The following is a 20849-nucleotide window of genomic DNA, read 5'->3' on the forward strand; positions in this document are numbered from 1 at the left end:
ATCTTTCTTCTATCATTGACAGTCCCTCTAGGTTGTGGGCTGCTTGCCTGTGTTCCTGAGAAGCATCTACGGTACCAGTCTATAGAGTGTGTTTTCTTTAGTGAATTACCGGTATGTTTACCGGTAATAAACTTGCACTGTTTTATGTATATGTTTGATTACATACAGCCTTGTGACAGTTTTCCTGCATGTCATAAGCATTTGAATATAAATTAAAATGTTAAAATCAAATCTGATATTGTTTTACCTTTTATTTGGTGTGTGGAAGGTGTGCGGAAGAGGGGGTAGTCTTATACGGCGAGTATATAACAAACTCTGTATTTTGAGTGGAAATGTTAGGGGGTCGTCTTATACGCCCAGTCGTCTTATACGCCGTCAAATACGGTATGTATCTGAACCGCATCATTTTGATTTTGCTCAGAATTGCTTATGTTATTTGCTGACATTGAGAACATGAAAGAGCCCCATAAAATTCATGATTACACACAGCCATCTGATTCACTATATCATATAACTCAGTGTTATGAGGACTGATAAACTTCTCTCAGGTGTGTGTTCTGGGGATACCTATGTTTCATATACGCAACTGCTATGTTGTTGTTTGAGAGTTACCATAAGTCATGTAATCCACTTTGCTTTCCATTTTTGTCTCAGTCCCTAGGAACCATAGGGCTAAGTTTGTAGCATACTTATAGCAAAGTATCTAGAACCCTTGAGCATGTATTTTGAAGGGGTACCAATCTTACCCCAAATTTCACTTGCCTGGATTTTATCTTCCCTTCCATTTAACTTTTCCATTTTTACCTTTTGCACAAGAGAGGTCTTTGTAAGCTGCCTCATATCCTTTTTTAGGATAAGGCAGGAAATTAATAAATAAACTATCATGCTAATTTGAGGAAGATATATTACTAGGCAGCTGATTCATCTAATATACTCTAATAGTCTAAAAGTGGTCTTTTTATACTGGTAATCCTTTTTATGCCAGTTATTCAAGAATATTTGGGGGGTATATTTGTTATATGTAAACTTCTATGAATATATCTGCATGGGAGAAAAAATAAATTAATATCTGCTCAATTCTTAGAAACCAATGATAAGTATCTATACTTAAAAATATTTATTTTCAGCAACAGAAGATTCACGATTGAGATTCATGACTGTCTTTTAAATGTAAAAGTTAGATTGATTCTACCTTAAGATTGTAAGTCTGTGAATTATTTTATTCTGTACCCAGCACATAAAATGCTCCATATTAATTACATATACTAACACAAAATGTGGCAGGGAAAAAAATCTTTTAAAGATATTTTACATGTTAACTTGTTAATAATACATTGTTTTATTTTCTTCAACAAAAGTTTAAATAAATACACTATCTCAAAATGAACACATTCTTTTGTTCCTGTTGAACAATCTCAGTATCAATACAATTTTTAAAATATGATTAAGGTAATTAATTGGGAAAGCTTTAGCCTAATGACCAGTAAAATAGTCAGTTCCAATCGAGGTTTTAAAATAATCCATCATTTTTTCTTTTCTATTTTCTCTTATTCTTAAAAGTATATTTTATCCTGAATTTTGTTAGAAAAGTTGCAATACTTTAAGAAAAGGAAAACCACCCAGGCAGCCCTTAAAGAGACAGGACATCATTTATCACTTGCAAAGACAGATTTATAAGAAGAGGGCCCCTTCTGTTCCTTTAAGGCTGCAAAACAGATGGGAAGTGAATGGACAGTCAATGGGACAAGAAAACACATGCTGCTGTATGTATGTTCCCAGCATAAGAAAGAGGTCAAGATTGTAACTGCATGACTGGGTCCTGGAAAGGGTCTTTCTTCAAGCTGTTACAAAGACAAACGCTGTTCCTCATCCCGCTGTCAAACTGTTATAAATATTGGTTTGTCAAAAGGCCTTCAGTGCTGAAGCTTTAAAAAGGAGGTGAGACAGATGAATGAATTATGAGAATGATTCTTAAACAGTCAACTCATTAATGTAATTTTAAAAGTAAAAGAAAATAATACGAAAACAGAATGTAATTCTGATTTATGAACCAAGCTAAAAGTTTATGAAAAAATATGGAATTAAAAAACTATAGGCCTTAATAAAGTTAAGTGATACAAAAAGCAAAAATGAAATACAATTATATCTTTTAAATAAGATGCTGCATTAGTACAAAATATTATTAAACTTATCACAAAAATTAACAGGCATTCATGTTTCCTGAGCTTGATTTCATAAGTTTTCAGTTATTTCTCACAATAACCTTGTAAGGAGTTATCATTACTGATAGTGGTTTCAGAGCCTTCACAATAAGGGTCAAAGGAATAAAAATAACTTCAGAATTAATTCCACATATTTATTAATTTAGGTTACTATTTTTTTTTCTATAGAAAAGGGAAATAAAAATATTGTAATAGCAATTAAGAATACATACATAGGTTTATCCATCTGGATTATCCTTTATGAAGAATCAAACCATTACATGTCTTTAGGAGACAAATCCATTGTCCTAGATACTTAATAATTAGTTTACCTAGGAGAGTAGGCTCTAAACTAACACAGTGAAAATAATATAAGAAAGGAAGCAAAATTATATGAACTTGGTTATCCATAGTCATCCACAAGAACAAGCCCAAAGACTAAAGATGAACAAAATCCCGAAACAAATCTAAAAATATACCATCTCTAACAGGTGGTTAGTCCCAGCCTTGACATAAATATGAGTATCAACTTTCCCATCTGAACAATGGGGATAATACCTTACAAGCCTCAGGCCTCTACAAGGTGCATACATGGACAAACATGACACATTTTGTCAACTGTACAGCTCTCTACAAATGTAAAGGACAGATACTGAGTCCTAAGCAGGATTTGGATTCCAAAGTACCAAATCAGGCAGCTATATGAAAACTAGAGGCCTGGTGCATGAAATGCATGCAAGGGTAGGGTCCCTAGGCCTGGCCTGCGATCAGGGCTGATCAGCTTCCTGCCTCCCCGCCTCCTCCTTCCCATGCCACCTGTGTGCTGCCACCACACAGTTTCCCCCTCCTCCCCGCCTTCCCCTTCTCTCGCTCCCTCAGAGCCCCACAGCCACAGCTGGTCACCCGCCATGTTCCACGCTGTTCCCTGGTGATCAGCACATGTCATAGCGAGCGATCGCACTCCTGGTCTCCTGGTCGAGCTCTGGAGGGGACACTCTGCATATTGGCCATATATATATATGAAATATGAAATACATATATATAGGAATGAATATGAAATATATTTATGAATATATATATATTTCATATTCATTGCTTTCTCTTCATTGCCAGCAATCTTAGAGAAACAATTTAAGTAGAAATGAGAACAAAAAATTACAAAGGTAAGAATTGAGGGATATTAAAAGTAGAAGTAGCAGGCAAACATTCAAAGGTTTCCTGTTTAAAAGAGAATTAATATCAAAAGTAGCTAGAATACATAGAAGAATCAACCCAACAGGTTTAAGCTGTGAATGACTTGAACATTTTTAAAGAAAGGAGAGACATAAAGAAGGAACAGGCATACGTAGGAAGAGCCAGGTCCTGAATACAGGCAGGAATTAACTTTCAAAACAGGGTAATTTTCAGTACATGTTCTGCTACAAAATAGCCTTGGTATACCGGACCTATTTAAAGTAACTGGCACTATAGATTTTATTTTTACTAATGCTGCTTTTCCTCTCAGTGAACCTTTTTGAAATAAGTTTATATGAAGAAAAATTTAGCCTACTCTGAGAAACTAGAAATAGGAGCATGATGAACTGAAGATTTGAGGTGTAAGAGAAAGCCAACCTAAGGTTTCTTTGTGAATATGTGTGACAGAAATGATGTCCCTAAGACCACATTAAAATTGTCTTAGAATACAATGTTACAGTGGTTACTTCTAGGTAGTGGCAATTGTTTTATAAATTTTGCCATCTATATTTTCTAATTTTCCACAATGCATAATACTAGTTGTGTGATAATAAAAAGGATTAAAACAAAAACACCTAAACATTTGGTAGTGTACTTGGAGAAGACAGGTACAGTCTGTACATATGACTCAAAGTAAAAAGTGACATCAACAAAAGGAAAGGCTAAAAAGACTTGATTTCCTTGGCTCAGAAAAAGTGGTCTAATTGAACTTCCTTCTATAATTCAAAATACTAAAAGTAAGGAAAAATGAAACAGCCTTTGTAAGAGAAATTAAAATGGACGCTTTTCATACACAGTAGATAACAATGACACACAGAGAATCTATTATCTTAAATGAGTTGCAAAAGCTTGAAAACTTCACAAATTCAAGACAGATTTCAATTCACTCATATATGACAGACCCATGACAGGCAGTTACTGGAAGTGAGATGAAATGAAAGTGAATCCTAACACTTAGAAGGGTGCCTTGATGAGCAAGTGCTATGTGGTCCCATAAAGTGTCTTCTGGTTTCACAATCACCAAGAAGTTATTTGGGAAAATGTTCTATCATTTTTAAGATTAATCATATCATGAATTAAGAATATGAAATTATGCTCATTTGGGAAAGTAGTTTAGAAATGTATAAAATAGTAAAACATTACAATTCCTTTTGCTCTTAATCCCCTCTTCAACTATCCTGAGAACCTCACTCCCAGAGGTTACAAGTTTAGTGTGCGTCAATTTGTCCTTCAAGATCGCTCTTTTTTTAAAAAAAATTATTCTTGTCTTGCTTAATTTTATTTTTTTAATATGCTGTTTAACAGGCCAATGGATTGTTTGTGATTAGATTGTTTTCAATGACTAGATTCTATTTTTTTCCCATCTTAGAAATGAAGAGAATGCATAAATAATTAAAAATAAAACAAATCAAAGTTTAATTCCATGTTCAACAATGTTACTTCATTTGTAACTCAGTCAGTAAGGAAGTGGTAAGTGTTATTAGCAAGGGAAAAAAAATAGCCCAATTCGTAGTGTTAATTCTATGCACTGGCCTTTTTATACAAAATATACACACAAACACCTATCACACTAAGGCATAAACAAAACTTACTTTAAATTGATAAATGAAAAATTCAACCCATAAATTACTAAAGAGACCTTTCTTATCTTTATTTTTATTTTAATCAGTTAAAACCTGAATTTAAAGCAAAAAGAATATACTTGCTAGGAAGACATGGAGTACCAGAGAAATATTCTTTTAACCTTGTACCAATTTACTAATACTCTTCAATACTGCCTTAAAAAATAGACTTAGGCCATGAAAAATGTGCTTGATTTATAAAGCCCCTCTATGAGTCTGGATTTTCTCATCAATAACCTGGAAACTGTTTGTAAATTACTTTCTAACAGAACTCTCCCTGAGGATGGCTTGATTTTCTCTCTCTCTCTCTCTCTCTCTCTCTCTCTCTCTTTCTCTCTCTCTCTCAGCTACAGCACAAAGCAGAGTCTACTTCACCTATGGAGACTCAAGGTAAAAATAATCTTCATTATCTTCCTTAGATGCTTTAGTTTAGCAATTTCAGCTTACTATGAAAAATATTATTTCAGAGGCAAAATTTAAAAATTTAATCCTTTTTACCCTGAAAAGATGCCTTAGAGACCATCAACACTGATAACATAAAATAGAAAAAGTTACTTACTCTGCAGGGAATCTTTCCACTTTCCAACTATACTCATTCCTACTAATGACCATTCCAAAAAGTACACAAATGTAAAAGAGGATGAAAATATTCCAATCAACTTTAAAATTCCTAATAACCTTAAAAAAATTATGAAAGTGATTCGGTGAACTGGCAATTAGCAAATCATTGGTGACCAGAAAGAAGTGGTTTCAAAAGGTATGAAAGCAGATCAAAGGAGTTAGCAAGGGAGTGGGTCCAGGGTGAATGAATGTAGCAAACGCAAGCTACTCTAGGAGGGAACAGAGATGGTAGCTTTCTGGCATGACAGAGTGGAAAAGAGTTCCTTAGGATGCGAAGTGAGAGCTTCTTTATGAAGTCAAAAGAAGGGGCAAAGACAGCGTCTGTACAAAAGCTCACAATCAAACAGTCACAGAGCACACACACTATGTAACATATAGGTATGGTGAAATTATGAAAGAACAAAGTCACTTTGGGAGAATAGGTCAGTCATAGTAAGCATAAATTTTACCCCCGAAATGGGTTGTTTTGGTTGCCTAGACTGGGAAGCTTGCCGTCTGCTCAGTTAAATATCACTGGCAGTACCTCAGGAAGGTTTTTAATCACTGAAAGAAGGTAAATAAGAAGAGCAGAGGAAAAATACTGGTTTCGGACCCATGATAATGATCTAGAAGAAGGCACATGAGAGACATAAGAAAAGAGAGACACAGGGAAAAGATTGCTTAGAAATGTGATAGAAGCCAGGAGATGAGAAAAGCAATACCGAGGTCTTTTAATTATTGGCCAAAGAAACAGTAACAGTATTTAGATATAAATGATGTTATAGGGCTTAGGTCCTTACAGTTCATGCTTTCTCTCCAGGGCAACTGACTCTATTCTCTGTGACTGTGCTTTTTTTGTTTGTTGTTTGAATGCTCTCTGGGCCTACCTAGCATTCTACAACTTATTCCCACCCCCTCCTCCTTGAAATCCCTTTAAAATTCATTTTCTATGGTTACATCTACAGAAACAAAACGAACATGCTACTTACAGTTCAAATAATTTACCAAATTTTCAACAGTCACACACATTTATCAGACTCTACTAAAGGAAGATAGATGTCAATTTTATCACAATTAATAGCTAACTGTACTGCTGTGAACAGGGAGAACTGCACTAGTTCAGAGGCAGAAGGGTGGGTGCTGGTGACCTGGAACCAATCACCTATTGAGGGAGACTTGTCAAAATATGTGTGCCAGAGCCCCACTCTGGAAGAATAGTTTTAAACCCCTGACTTATCCTTTCCATAGTAATTTTAAGTTCCAAATTCTGACTCTAATAATCCTTCTATTCAGTCTCTCACTGCTTCATGGCCATTATTTGTACCCATCGTGGCCCTCAAGCACATGGCGGGTATGGGAGAGGCTCATTAATGTGGAGTAACCGATGAAAATCAAATTCAAGAATGTCTTGATATTTTCCTTTTCTACATGAAGAACAACAAAATCACACTGGCTGAGAGTTCCATCTACATATGTTCTGACTACTTTTTATTCCATTTTTAATGTGGCGTGAAGACATTTTTAACAAGCCTATTAATTAGAATTGTTTCAGGGCTAGTGAAAGGTCTTTTTAGATTTAAGCGGCTGTGGAACCTTTTACTTCGATCTTAACTTTTAAAGTGGCAGTACTGAATCATTCTGCTGCCGCTCCCTTTTTTATCATCATAATTTTTAAAATGTACCTTAATTATGGAGAACAAAGTTTTCATTACAAAAATGATTTGTTACTGAATATCTGGTAGCTGAGAAAAAAAAAGAAGTTTCCATTTGTAGTCTATATTTCTAAGTTTCTAAAGTCAAAACTGAATCTCCTACACACTAAGATACAAAGCTTGTATCTTTGCTCCTTTCTAATTATCAAGAGAAAGCAAAGGGTGGAGGATAAGAGGAGACTGGGAAAGTGAAGAGACACAAAGACGAGCGCCACCAGCATTGTACACTCCCAAGAGAAACAAACTTTAAGCTTCAAGAAACAATTGCTTGCTGTCTGGGAGATGCTCAGGCATCAAACAATAAAGAACAGTCAACAGAGGCAAGAGGCCGAGCACGCTGCTGAGATTCCTACTCGCTAATCCCCGGCTCCAGTAAAAAGGCCAGCTGTTGCCACCTCGCGTAGGGAGTCAGCAGAGCAAATTAATTGCCAGAGAAAAAAGGCACGGATATTGGAAAATTCTAATTTACCAGCCTCTTTAAGTTACACTGTTTTTAACATTAAGGACATCACACTATAGCATTAAAATACGCCTGTGCATTGGTAGCCCAAGTATAGGAGTTTACCACTGTTTTCACAGTTATTGGTAAGTAAATGAGATATAAGTATGAAGCATTCAGTTTTGACTGAAGCACATCTATGAAGTAAAAGAATTATGAAGAAATACACTGAAGCTTACTATAAAACATTTCAACACTCACAGACCAACTCAACAAAAAGCCTCAATTGCTCCATAAAAATTCTGCATTTATTAGAGCTGGAGCTTACGCCTCTAAGCATGAACACATCACACTGAAAGGCCGTGTCTGAGTTTGGGGCACTCAGATACTACTTAACTGTGGTGGAATTTGACAGTATACTTCGAGGTGTGATTACAAGTCACACAAAGAAAATGAACTTCCTCCGATCTGTTCTGTGGCTTCGCTTGCATTCAATGTTCTACTCTCTTACCCAGATGTTCTAATTCTAACAGTTTTCATATCATTTGAGTTTAAATTGCAAAGCTTTTTATAGTGTAGGAAGTACAAAGGATGATCATCATCATCACTATTATGTGTGTCTTTCTGACCTACTCCGTAAAGTATATTGTCAACTATGGAAGTATCCAAATGTAAAGAACCATTTTATGTAATCATAGTTTCTAATGGCTTGAGTTTTGTTTTGTTTTTTGTTTTTTTCTTCCTCAAATTAGTTTGGAACAGTAGTTAAAAGACTTGGGGTTGATTCTTGGCTTTCCCACTTATTATCTATGTGTTTCTAAGCCTCCATTTCTTTATCTATAAAATAAGAAAAATGACTGTACCTATGAGAATGCATGTAAAGCACAAAGCCTAATATCTGGGAGAGAAAAATACCTTCATAAACAGCTCAGGTTCTGATACCAAAATGAAAAGGTGCACTGTAAAACAGGAAAGACTCCATAGTTATTGGAAAGAGCGATCTAAAGAATTGGTAATGCCCCTTTAATTCTTGTGTATCATTGATTCTTTGGTTATGTACACAGAGAATGAAAAGTGTAACTCGAGCTTTCATAAACAAGAGTTAAAAGAAACCTAAGGTCTGAATCCTAAGCAATTAATTTAAGGTCCAAACACTCACAATAATCTAGTTAACAGCTGACACCATATTCACGGCAAACAATAAGAGAATTCCCAGATGGACTGATAAAACTCAGTTTAGCAACACTGCCAGCAATTACCACTAGTGCTTGAGGTGGATGGAGAACAAACTAAAAATAAGTCTGTGAGGTGATAGCACTATCACTTGTTCTATATAATGACAATTTATAAATGAATTTATAATTTATTTATGAATTTTATAAATCAAAAAACAGAGCATAATAGAAAGAAAAACTTTAAGTTATGGTATACCAATCTTCCCCTCTCCAAAGAAAGCATTTTAAAACTGAAGTCTGTTTGAATAAGTAGGTTGGAAACATTATTAAAAATTCTGCTGGAAATCCAAATAGATTTTATCCCAGTTAACACTATTTAAATATCTATTTATATCCTTTGAAATAAAATTCATTACAAAATCAAAATAATTTTATCCAAGTCAAAGTGGGCATATTTACACACCACACAGGTCTAAGTGTGACTAGACACTGCAAATAAAAAAGTAAGGTGAAAAGATGAGCTGTGTATCTTATTAAACTGTTCATGAGGTAACAGTCTTTTGACATCTTCAAAGACTTATTTTCAAAGGTGTCATTTTCTTTAAATTATTTTCATATGAGCCTGATCCATTATCAGTTATAAAAACACAATTAAACATTTTTAATGCAAATAACTTAGACTTAGAGAAAAGTTGTCAGAATACTACAAAGAACATATTTTCCCTCAATCATTTACTGCCATTATGCCCCTGAAGCCCCAAATATTCTATTGGTATAAGCTACAAACAAGGATCTTTTCCTAAAGAGTACTAATTTAACAAAGTTTAAAAATTAACACTGAGGAACTACTACCTTGTAACCCTCAGATCCCCTTCACATTTTATCAACTGGACCACTAATGTCCTTTAGAGCAAAAAGGGCCTGTGCAGGTACACACATTGCATTTCTTTAGTCTCCTTCAACCAGAACAGACCCCAGTCTTTCCTGTCTCACATAATATTGATGTAGTGTAGACTGTGCCTTAATTTAGGTTTGTCTGGTGTATCTTTATAATGGGACTTAAGTTATACATCACTAGAAGTGATGCTGGGTTCTTCTCACTGCACTCTATACGGCGTCCACAGGTCTGATTTGACCATTACTGATATTAACTTTGACCGCTTGACTAGGTGGTATCGCCAAGGCTTCTCCAATGTAAAATTACTCTTTTTCTTTTTCTAATTATTTTGTATGGCGATATTTTGTGTGATTATACAAACATCCCATTCCTCATCACTGATTTTATTCATTTATTAATATAAGTATTAACATGGATTTATTTTAATGAATGGGTTATAATTTACAACTACATTTATTTTCATACCCAAATTATCCTAGTCTTGGCCAGCTGGAGCCTCTTCAAGCTGGCTCTATATCCTGTTGACATGTCCCCACCATTCTTCAAGTAATTCCTTACTTTCTATACCTTAAGATGCTCCAGGTTCATCCTACCTTTCCCTGCTCCAGCTATGGAATCTACCATATCTCCAAAGAGTTCTAGTTCTACGTATGACTCCTCTTCCCAGGAGCCTCTGGAGACTAGAAGAAGTGGGCTCCTCTCTCATTTCTTTGACCTTCCTAATTCCAGCTCCATGATTTCATTTCACTAGTGAACATGGTATATCTTTTCTAGAAGATGAGAGAATACTGTACTACTTCTTATGTACTCATCTTAAAGGCTAACCAGTTGGTGAATCTCCAAAGTAAAGTGGTGAAATTATTTAAAATCAAGCAAATTTAAGACTGGCAATAAATGTGATGCATCAAATTTTACCAATCTCTATACAATGTTCTACTCTGTACAATTTTAAAATCACAGTAAAAACTCTCTTGATTGCCTCTCTTCTCTAAATTGTTAATTAACATGCTATATTCTAACTGAATGTGCTATACTAGACACTTTGATCTGTGTAAACTTTTCTCACTGAAAGTATCCATTACCAGATTCCCAAATGTTAGACTTAAGATAAACAATAAGGGGATATATTCAAGATTCTTTACAACTAATGGACCAAGTCATGGCTCATCTCCCTAAGTGGGACTAACGAAGCTGAGTCACTAGTCAAACACTTGCTTCCAAGTACATTATTTGATACATTGATGTGACCATAATTTTATATGAACAGAGGCAGTCAATCATTTCAAGGAAAATCAGCAGAACCTATGACCTGGCTTGACAGTGCACAAATTTGTGTTAGTAATACACTTCCTTTAAAGAATCAAATTAGGAATGGAAAACGATGGGGTTACACACATGAGAAGAGACACATCATTTTCTAAATCACTTAAAAATGTATATGCTGGTAAAATACATGGAAGTTTTCACTGTCTGATAACTATGTCCTGAGGAATAAAAAAGAGATATACTGTATACATTGTGATATGACACAGCTCTTCCTGGAACAGCATTAATTTAGCGTGAAATTATGAGCCAGGGGCTTCCAACTGGTTTTGAACTAATTCTCTTAACAATGCTGTGCAATAACTATTATAGTACGTAGGCATTTTCACAAAAAAGCTAAGGCTCTGGGAGATACCTGCCCAAGATAACACAGCTAATCTTTGGCAACTCTGAGTTAAAACAGATCTTCTCTAAGTTAGCACAAACTTAATGATGTTGCCAAAGTGACATGAATAACAAAAACAAAAGGAAGTCAATAGAAAATGGAAATAAAAGTTAAAGTATGTTTCAAAAAAAGATTATTAAAGAAAGAAAAGGAAAAAACAGAAATGAAGAGTTCAGATAACTTAGAAATGGAGTGAGAAGGAAAAGATAAGCCGTGGAAAATAGCATGCTGCTTAGGCTCAGGGTATAAAAGAGGAAAATTGCCTGATTTCTCATGGATATTCTAGTGACTGTGCTGTACTGATATAAATTCAGCTTAGAAACTGTTTTAAAATTTGAATAACTTCTTTCTATTCAGCATATGCTCTTTTAGATATCAGAAAACTCACTGGATAATACATTTAAGTATAAAGTGAAAGAAAAAATACTTTGTTTATGAAGCTTAAGTAAGGGAAACTTATTAACGAGGTAGACTCAAAGAGAAGTGCCAATCCCCAGTATTTTTATTTAATAATATTAATCTTTCACTGACTTCCTTAGGTTCTTGAGGATCTAAGTAAATCTTAATAAGCAAAACATCTTAAAGCTAAGAACCTACTAGCATCAGGAAAGAACTAAATAACTCCACAAAGTGGAGTGGGGAATGGTAGAGGGGAAGGGAAAGCCACACTGCCTAGTGCAGGTGAGAAGCCGGACCAAGTATAAGAGGGGGGAGTTGGTGGCCCGGCCTAGAGGTGAGGAGAATGTCTGTGTAGGAACGTAGTCTGGTGCAGGGCATTGGAGCGCAAGCAGGATGAAGAGGGCGTCTCCATAAAAACATAGTCTGACTTCAGGTGAGGAGGGATTCCTTGAGTAGAGTGCAGGGTGAGGGAGAATGAGAGGGGGAGATGTCTGCACAAAGGGACAGAGCCTGAGCTCAGTAAAAAGGACTCCATGAAGAGGGCATCCTGACACGGGATGTCAGGGCCTAGATGAGGTGAAGAGGGTAACAGGGTGAGGCACTGCGGAGGTGGCCTGGAGTCAGTGTAAAAACCTGAGCTGGGTGAAGAGAAAGCTCGTTCAATGAAGGGGAGAGCGACAAGTTTGGTTACATAAAGGACCACTGATCAAAATAAGTAAATATATTAATGATACCTAGAGCCAGATTTCTCATTGTCAGAAAAAGGAGTTACAAATATGGAAAAAAAGAAAACGAGAACCCTGGATTATTGAATTCAAATGGTAAGTACTAATGTCAACTTATGGTTTTTAATACAGACATATATGTATGACCAGGAGTAAGATGCAAATGTCGTATATGTATTTATGAGTGTGCATGCACACATGCAGTGTTTGTTCCCTAGCTCTTTCCTCTGAGAGGGTCTGGGAACAGCAATACTCCAGTAATAATGAGCATATCAGTTCCCAGCTCTTGATTTCTTTTTACCATTCTCAAAAAAAAAAAAAAAAGCTGGGTTAGGTTGAGTACAGAATGAGCATGGAACATCTTGTGACATGAAAGGACAATATTAGGACAAAAGGGGAACTTGGATGGGGTGTGAAATTAGACGTTGTAATCAGTATTAACATCCTGATTTTAATGGTTGCTAGGAGAAAATCTTTATTTCTAAGAAAAAAACATTAAAGTATTTAGAAGAGATGGGGCTTCAAGTCAGCATCTTTCTCTCAAATAGTTCAGGAAGAAAAGTTCTTTGTATATACTTTTCTGTAAGTCTGAGGTTAAATGGATGAACAAGGAATGGAACTGGGGACGGTGAAAAGGCAGCAAAGTGAAAGGCAGGAGGAAGTACTTACTGAGGTCTTCGGCCAGTTGGACTCGTTTACCAGTGAGCAACTTAACCTTCTTCTCACCATCTTCAGCGAAATCTTCCAGTACTTCTTTAACATTTTTCTCTAATCGCCTGACTGTTCAAAGTAAATAAAAAAGCTGAGGAGCACCGTTTTTATGAATGGACAAGGATATGAAATTAACAATACGTGGAGTAAGTTCTTATTTTCCTCATCACATTAGATCTATTAAGTTCAGACTTCTCACAGTTACAGGGAAAATATTCACTACTATTCAGTGCTTTTAACAACATAAAACTAATATATTTTCTCAGAGAGTCATATTCTCCAGCCCTGACACTTTAACAGACATGCTGATTTCTCAAAAAAAAACCTAAGTGATGCTTAGGAGTCCTTTTCTAACGGAGTTTTTTTGTAATAGAGACTCCTGCTATGTTTTGTCTCCATCCTTTTCAATTATGATTTATTTTCATTAATATTTTAAGGGCAAATAATAATTTTTAGTTTTTCAAATAAACCTATCATAAAGGAAGATTAGGGCATGCTATTATAAATGGATGTTATTACTGTATTTTTTATGTCAAAATTAGAAAATGGTCCCTCTGTGACTTACCTTCAGTGTTTGTAAGTTGTTGTCTTAAAGTATTTGCTGTGATTGCAAGCATGCGCTGTATTCGCCAAAATAGGACAACATCATTGCATTCCAACTGAAATATCAGGTAATTAAGATTACCAAATGTAAGTTTAAACATAAATTTGATCATAAACAGACAACTACTAAATAAGTGCCTCTAGCCTAAGCTTTAAAAATACTCAGACTTACCTAACATATACATTGAGTGGCCAGATTATTATGACCACTCCATCAGTACTTCATTGACACTTCCAAAAATACTGAATATTGAAAACTTCCTAAGCAAATAATCTCAAGGTTTTATTATTATTATTATTTGCATAACTAATTCACTTCATTGTACTAATGGGTTGGTCATAATAATCTGGCCACTCAGTGTATATTCCTATTGTAGATAGAAGCTACTGAATAATTTCTGCACAGGATCCATCAAATTCTGCATAATTTGGGTTCTATCTACCACACACCTATATAACTTTGTTTTAATTCCAATAAGCAAATAAACTTGGGAAGTAGGGCATTTCATTATGTTTTATACAAGCAGAAATCCACAGCATATTGACCTTTAATTTGCATTTAGTTTCAACACATAACCATGTTAAAGTATGTCCTTAGGTTAACCTCTTTTCTTTGAGTATATACTCAAGAAATTTTTGAAATTCAGCTGTATATGAAAATAATTAATGATATATATTTAAAAAGAATTTTATTCTGTAGAGAGGTCTTCTCAACATTTAAAATTAGGGCAAAATATTTGCAACTTTTTAACAATAGGTGCAGTTAATTGTAAATTTATTTTAAGCTGCTGCAAATTCAAAAGGAAAGCATTTTAGGGGCTCAAATAAGATCACTGATCAATAGAGCATTTTCAGGGTACATTTCAAAACATTTCTGCTTGTAAAAAAAAAAATGCTCAAAATATGTCCGTTTGCTGCCACCTACAGGTTACTTCGTAAAATGTGACGTTAAACTACAACTGTCCATTCCAAAAACTTTATAGTGCTTTAATAATTTAAAGCAAGATTTTATTGAAAGAATTACAACCTAATATAGGAAACTAGCACAATAAAAACTGTTTTACAGTATGATTTCCACTATTGATGGATGATTGTCTTACACACATACACACACATACAACCTTGCATAGAAAGACTTGAACAAAAATATATAAAAAAATTAATTAAAATTACTTCGAGGTGAAGGGTTATAAAAGGGACTATTTCCTTTTGCATATTTTTTACATTTATTTATTGAAATTGTTTTCTACAATGGGAATGTATTATTTTATAAGAGAAGAAGTTAATTCTTAAAAAATACTTTAAAGCAGTTTAGTGCCTATTATATGCCCACACAATCTTACAGGCACTGGGATGATATGCATGTAAGGTGCAAATACTACCAAAGTGGTAAATATCTTTGAAAAGATAGGGGCTAGATTACTCTTTATAAATCACACATTTTTTTCCAGAAGATCAAAAGACTTAAAATTAATGCTAAAGTTTACTTTTAAACATCTAAAATACTATTGCTATAAAACATTTCTACTTGTTTTTTGAAACCTTACCTCAGAATCTACAAAATGCCTTTGATAATAATAAAAGCCTCTTCGACACAGATTACAGTGGTTTAGAGCTGTTTTTAAGAAATGCCTTCTATAAACTTGGTGCCAAGTGTCCTTAATCTAATGAAAAAAGAATACAAACACCAGAGTTACTTACTATACACTTGTCAAGTTAATCAAACACATTCTGAAAAGTCATCTACAAAGCTTATTTATATTTAAAAAATTAATTAAAACCAATGGCAACGGTGTTATTCTACCAACCCTTTTTATCCATTAAATTTTTTCAAGACAAAGATTAGATTTCCTACTAGTCTGCCCCCTTGCCAGCTTATGTACTTCAAAATTTGCAGTATTTTTTTTAACAACCATTGCTGTTATAGTCAAATAATCATCTTGTACAATAGCAAAAGTAGAAATTATCTTACCCTAATTCAAGGTAAAGATTCCAAGGCAACAAGAGGTTGTGACCCTTGGACAGAGTTATGACTAGAAGGTGGTTTCAGACCATGCCAATCAACCAACCCAACAATATTTCCTTTCTGATTATTAAATTTCAGTTACTACATCACTATGATCCTCTCCCCCCTCCCTTATTGCTATACACTCCGTTAGCGTTCAAGGTTCTTTCATACCACTATTGTTTTTAAAGCATAACAATGTTAAGTAGGTAGAATAAGTATCATCACCACCATTTGACAGGTGAAAAAAGGGGCTCAGATAGATTATATCAATTACTAAAAGTAATATTACTAGCGAATGGAATGAAACTGTACTAGAATTCACATCTCCTGACATCTAGTCCATCCACTATTTCTGTCAGAGTACTTTCTTACTATTTTTACAGGTTCATAAAGTGCACTGAACAAAGTGTCTCCTGGAAAAAAAACCTGAGATTTTCTTGCTCACAGAATATGCAGCCAATCCACATCCTACATATGGACAAAGTTCCTCCCACTATATTTATAGCCACAGAAAACTTAAAAGTATCAAACTGGATACAACTAATTATTAATGAGAACTAGGACAATGTGGATAAATTAAATCTATGTTCATGTAATCATTAGTCTTAATTTCATTTTCAATCTCTATATATAAAAGCCTAAGTGACCATTACTACCGAAATGACTGGTCAGCCAGTCTCTATGATGTGCACTGACCACCAGGGGGCAGATGCTCAACACAGGAGCTTCCCCCTGGTGGTCAGTGCACTCCCACAGCCAACCTTCCACGGCCAGCCAACCTCCCCTAGTACCTCCCCCTGGCCGGCACACCCCTGCAGTCTTTCCCCCCTGTCCCTCTGGCCCCATTCGGCAGCCAGCAGTTGGCAGGCCCCAGCTGGCCTGGCCCCAATCAGGATGGCGAGATGGCCCCCATAGGCCCTGATCACTGGCCAGGCCTAGGGACCCCACCTGCGCACAAATTTCATGCACTGGGCCTCTAGTTTATAAATAAAGCTACTACATATAACAGCTATAACTGTTCTGAATGTCAGTTTTCTTGTTCTGAACTCTGGTGGAATTTAAAGTAAGTATGTATACTTATTTCTTAAATGAGAAAACATAAATAGCAGATAATCTTTAAAAGAATTTACACATGACTGAAATTTTATATGACTGTCTCACTAGCATTACTTTTCTCGTTGGGATTCACTTAAGCCAATTTAAGCTAATATTAAAGTGAGGTTTTGATCCCTTACAGTCTAACTAGGAAACATAGGCCCAGAAACATTTTTATTCTTATTTTCCCCAAATAAACATCATGAAGGTAAGCAAAAAGTAGTCTAAATTGTAATTATTTTTGTCCTCATATTTACTATAAGTGAGGAAAAAGAGAATCCAAAGGCATTATCCAACAAGAAACAAAGATTAAGGAAGCAAGTGCATGCTTTTTGGCATATTTATTACCAAGCTTGGATCTACTTCTACTCCTCGGGATTCGAGGTTCTTTCGGACTGTAGTTATCTCATCACTTGCAAGATAGGCTGGGTGTTCCTCATTACATTTCAACATCTTCTCCAATTCACTCTTGGTTTCGTTGTGAACACACTTTAAAATGTTTCAAAGAAGACAGAATTTAATTGGTTCATGATTCGGCACACTTATAAAAACAGAGTCCCAATTTTAATAAATATATTGCTATTGCACAATAAATGACACAAGTTTAATCACAACAAATAAGAACATACACAGTTCCCTGGCTTATGCATGCAGTAACAACTTGGAATTATGACAGCCAAAAAAGAAAAAAATAATTTAGCCCTATTTGTTATATTTTACTTTTGCTGAAATATTTTACACGGAAAGAGATAATATTCTATAAATGCTTTATATCTAATAATTAGATGACTGTAATGACTTACACCTCTTGCATGTTTCTTTTCCATTAAATTAAATACAAAATTCATAGTGAAACTTTTAAATAGTCTTTTCATTAAAATATCTTGCTTTAGATTGCTTCTGTAAGGTACCCATTATTCTTAGATTCATTTCCAGTTTCTTCTCTATAATTGTTCACAATCTCTTCATCAAAGGAGGAAACATATACATACAGGTGATAAGTTTGAAAATATGACTCTTAATTTCACAGTGTGAAATTAAATTTTTCTTTTCATTTTTCATTCAAAATAATTTATTGATTGATTTTAGAGAGAGAGGAAGGAAGGGAGGGAGGGAGGGAAAATAAGAGGGAAGGAGAGAGAAACATCAATTTGTTATTCTACTTATTTATGCATTTGTTGGCTGATTCTTGTATGTACCCTGACCAGGGATTGAACCCTCAACCTTGGCGTATTGGGACGATGCTCTAACCAACTGAGCTACCCCGCTAGGGCCTATCTCTTCATTTTTCAATCCTTCTTTTAAAATTGCATGTGTAAAAAAGCTTCAAATTCACTGATTAAACAAATCACTACCACAGCACTTAGCCCAAACTATACTAAGCTACAGAATCTGAGCATTTGTATAAAAATAACACTTAAATACAAAAAATTTGCTTGTAAACAGAACTAATAGTCTCTGAAAACATGACATTTTAAAAGAAATATTATTTAATAAAGAGAAATTTCACTATTTCCTTAAATATCTGCTATTTGGTCTGAGGTAGGAAGGAAATCTCTAAATATGATTTTCCTCAACTTTTCCTGTTCTGTTTTCACTTTCACCTGTCCATCTGTCCCCACTTCACCCGGTCTTCAGGACAACACTCCTCTCCCACCTATCCTGACCAAGATCTGTATTAGTTCAGCTTAGGTGAGGTGAGAATTTTCAGAAGTAACACCACAAAATAGTTTTCAGAGCATGGATTTATCATCTTTAACACAGAACAATCTTGAGTTTCTTTTCCTGCTAAATCTGGTCACTCAAAAAGACAAAGGATTGTAGACAGCTGCTTTAAACTTGCAATGTGAGGCCCGGAGATATTATTAATCTCCTTTATAATGTTTCTCACCGTAATTTCCAAGTATGAGGTCCAGAACAGTGTTTTTAAAGTGGGAGTGAGAGGGTTAGCAAGATTAGAGGAGAATTTGACAGGAGTCTGAGAGGCGGCTTTGTTTTGAAAGAATAAATAAACACACACAAACACCTCCCAGGTGATTCTGATGCCCCTCCCCTCCACACTTTAAATTATGGCCTTTGTTCTAAAGCAGTGGTTCTCAACCTTCCTAATGCCGCGACCCTTTAATACAGTTCCTCATGTTGTGGTGATGCCCAATTTCATTGTTACAAATTGAACATAATTAAAGCATAGTGATTAATCACAAAACAATATGTAATTATATATGTGTTTTCCAATGGTCTTAGGCGACCCCTGTGAAAGGGTCGTTCAACCCCCAAAGGGGTAGTGACCCACAGGTTGAGAACCGCTGTTCTAAAGTCATCCCGAGTCCTACACCTGCAGCCCTGAAACCCTCTTCTCTGAAGGGTTACTAAATTGTTCCTCTGGGTCACAGATCCTTGCACTGCCCTTAAAGCTAATTCCTCTGCTTCTCTTGAAGAGATTCCCTATGGGTTGAAGTTCCTGAGGAAAAAAACACTTACATACAGGAATCATTTCCCTCTAAGAGTGTTTGGCCAAAGCATATTTACCACAAGTTACTGCATTAATTGTTCTGGAGACTCTAGGCCTATTTCACGAGGACTTGAAATCGTTTTTCTTTGGTGTTTATTTGCCTTATACCTGTTTTTCCAGTCAATAACCCCTCTCCCCTCTACCCCCATCTCAAAGTCAGAAACCTCTGATGGTCCCCTAGGGGTTCTTTCCGGACAGACCCTCCTCTCAGTCCATGTGCACACAGAGAAGACTGATGCACCCTGAACACAGGCATCATCCAACCAGGCACTCTGACCACTTCTTCAGCTTCTCTTCAGTCTCTTAATGATTCCTTGCCCCCCAAATTCATCCCAGAAAGAAGAGGAACTGTCCCTTCACTATTTTAAGACAAATTGGGACTCACATCTGATAGGTATCTTCATCTCCCTTCTCTAATCACAGGGATTCAGGAACAAGAAAGTGTGTTACATGCCACCTCTTTTTCTGATTCGTTACTGCCTTCATTCATGTATTCTATTTACACTGTTTATTTAAGGAATGAACAAGAATGAGACAGTGGGGTGAGACTGAATGCTACATAGGAAAAGAAGCCACAACAATAAGGAAGGAATAAAAAGGGTGGGGGTTGGATACTTAATAATTTACCCATTTTCCCTCTTTTACTCATTGGTAAAGGTATTTACACTCGTCTTTACCAGTTTATTCTTCTGAAATGCTCATTAAATGTAAATACATGAATTCTATAATCCTGCTTGCTTCCTGTCTAAATTTTTAAACTTATTTTGTGAACATAGGAGCAAAAAAAGTAAAAGAATATAATAATTTGAATAGACAACAAAAAAATCCAGAGATAATATAATAGAATAAGGTTAAAAAAGTTATATTTCTTATTCTAATCATATTCATTCTACATCCTCTGAAACCTTTGTCATTCTTTTCCTTTTTTTCATAACTATAATCTTCAATTTATCTTAAATAGGGAATTGAAATGAACAAAGCAATCAACCACAAAAGTGACATGCTTCAACTCTTTCTTTTACTAACACAGCTACTTTACTTATAGATACTTTCATTCATAGTTTACTGTTTATTCTAAAGATTTTACATTTTAGAAAGGCTAACATAAACATTTGCAATTATTAAGACTGGTGTAGAGGCATGCATAGGTTATATTTTACTGCCTGAACTAAAATGACCAAAATTATATCATCATAAGGGCAGATTTG

At 35.3% G+C, this 20849-nt stretch overlaps 1 protein-coding gene across 7 annotated transcripts in view; it reads right to left on the reverse strand.

Moving 5' to 3' along the window:
* The window catches only part of OPA1 (optic atrophy 1 (autosomal dominant)), a 94539-nt gene that overhangs the window by 14151 nt on the left and 59539 nt on the right, over window positions 1–20849 (reverse strand). For 6 of the 7 annotated variants that reach the window (XM_006761997.2, XM_006761999.2, XM_006762000.2 and 3 more), the window contains 4 exons: window positions 17478–17618; window positions 15574–15690; window positions 13989–14082; window positions 13382–13492 (listed from right to left, as the gene is read on the reverse strand). In XM_006761997.2, the coding sequence (XP_006762060.1) occupies window positions 13382–13492; window positions 13989–14082; window positions 15574–15690; window positions 17478–17618 (463 nt within the window). Of the gene's footprint in view, window positions 1–1661; window positions 1926–13381; window positions 13493–13988; window positions 14083–15573; window positions 15691–17477; window positions 17619–20849 lie in introns of those variants that run through there. The other variant, XM_015562811.1, reaches the window with a different exon arrangement.

The sequence above is a fragment of the Myotis davidii genome, unplaced genomic scaffold, assembly GCF_000327345.1.
Source record: "Myotis davidii unplaced genomic scaffold, ASM32734v1 scaffold557, whole genome shotgun sequence".
Classification (NCBI taxonomy): domain Eukaryota; kingdom Metazoa; phylum Chordata; class Mammalia; order Chiroptera; family Vespertilionidae; genus Myotis; species Myotis davidii.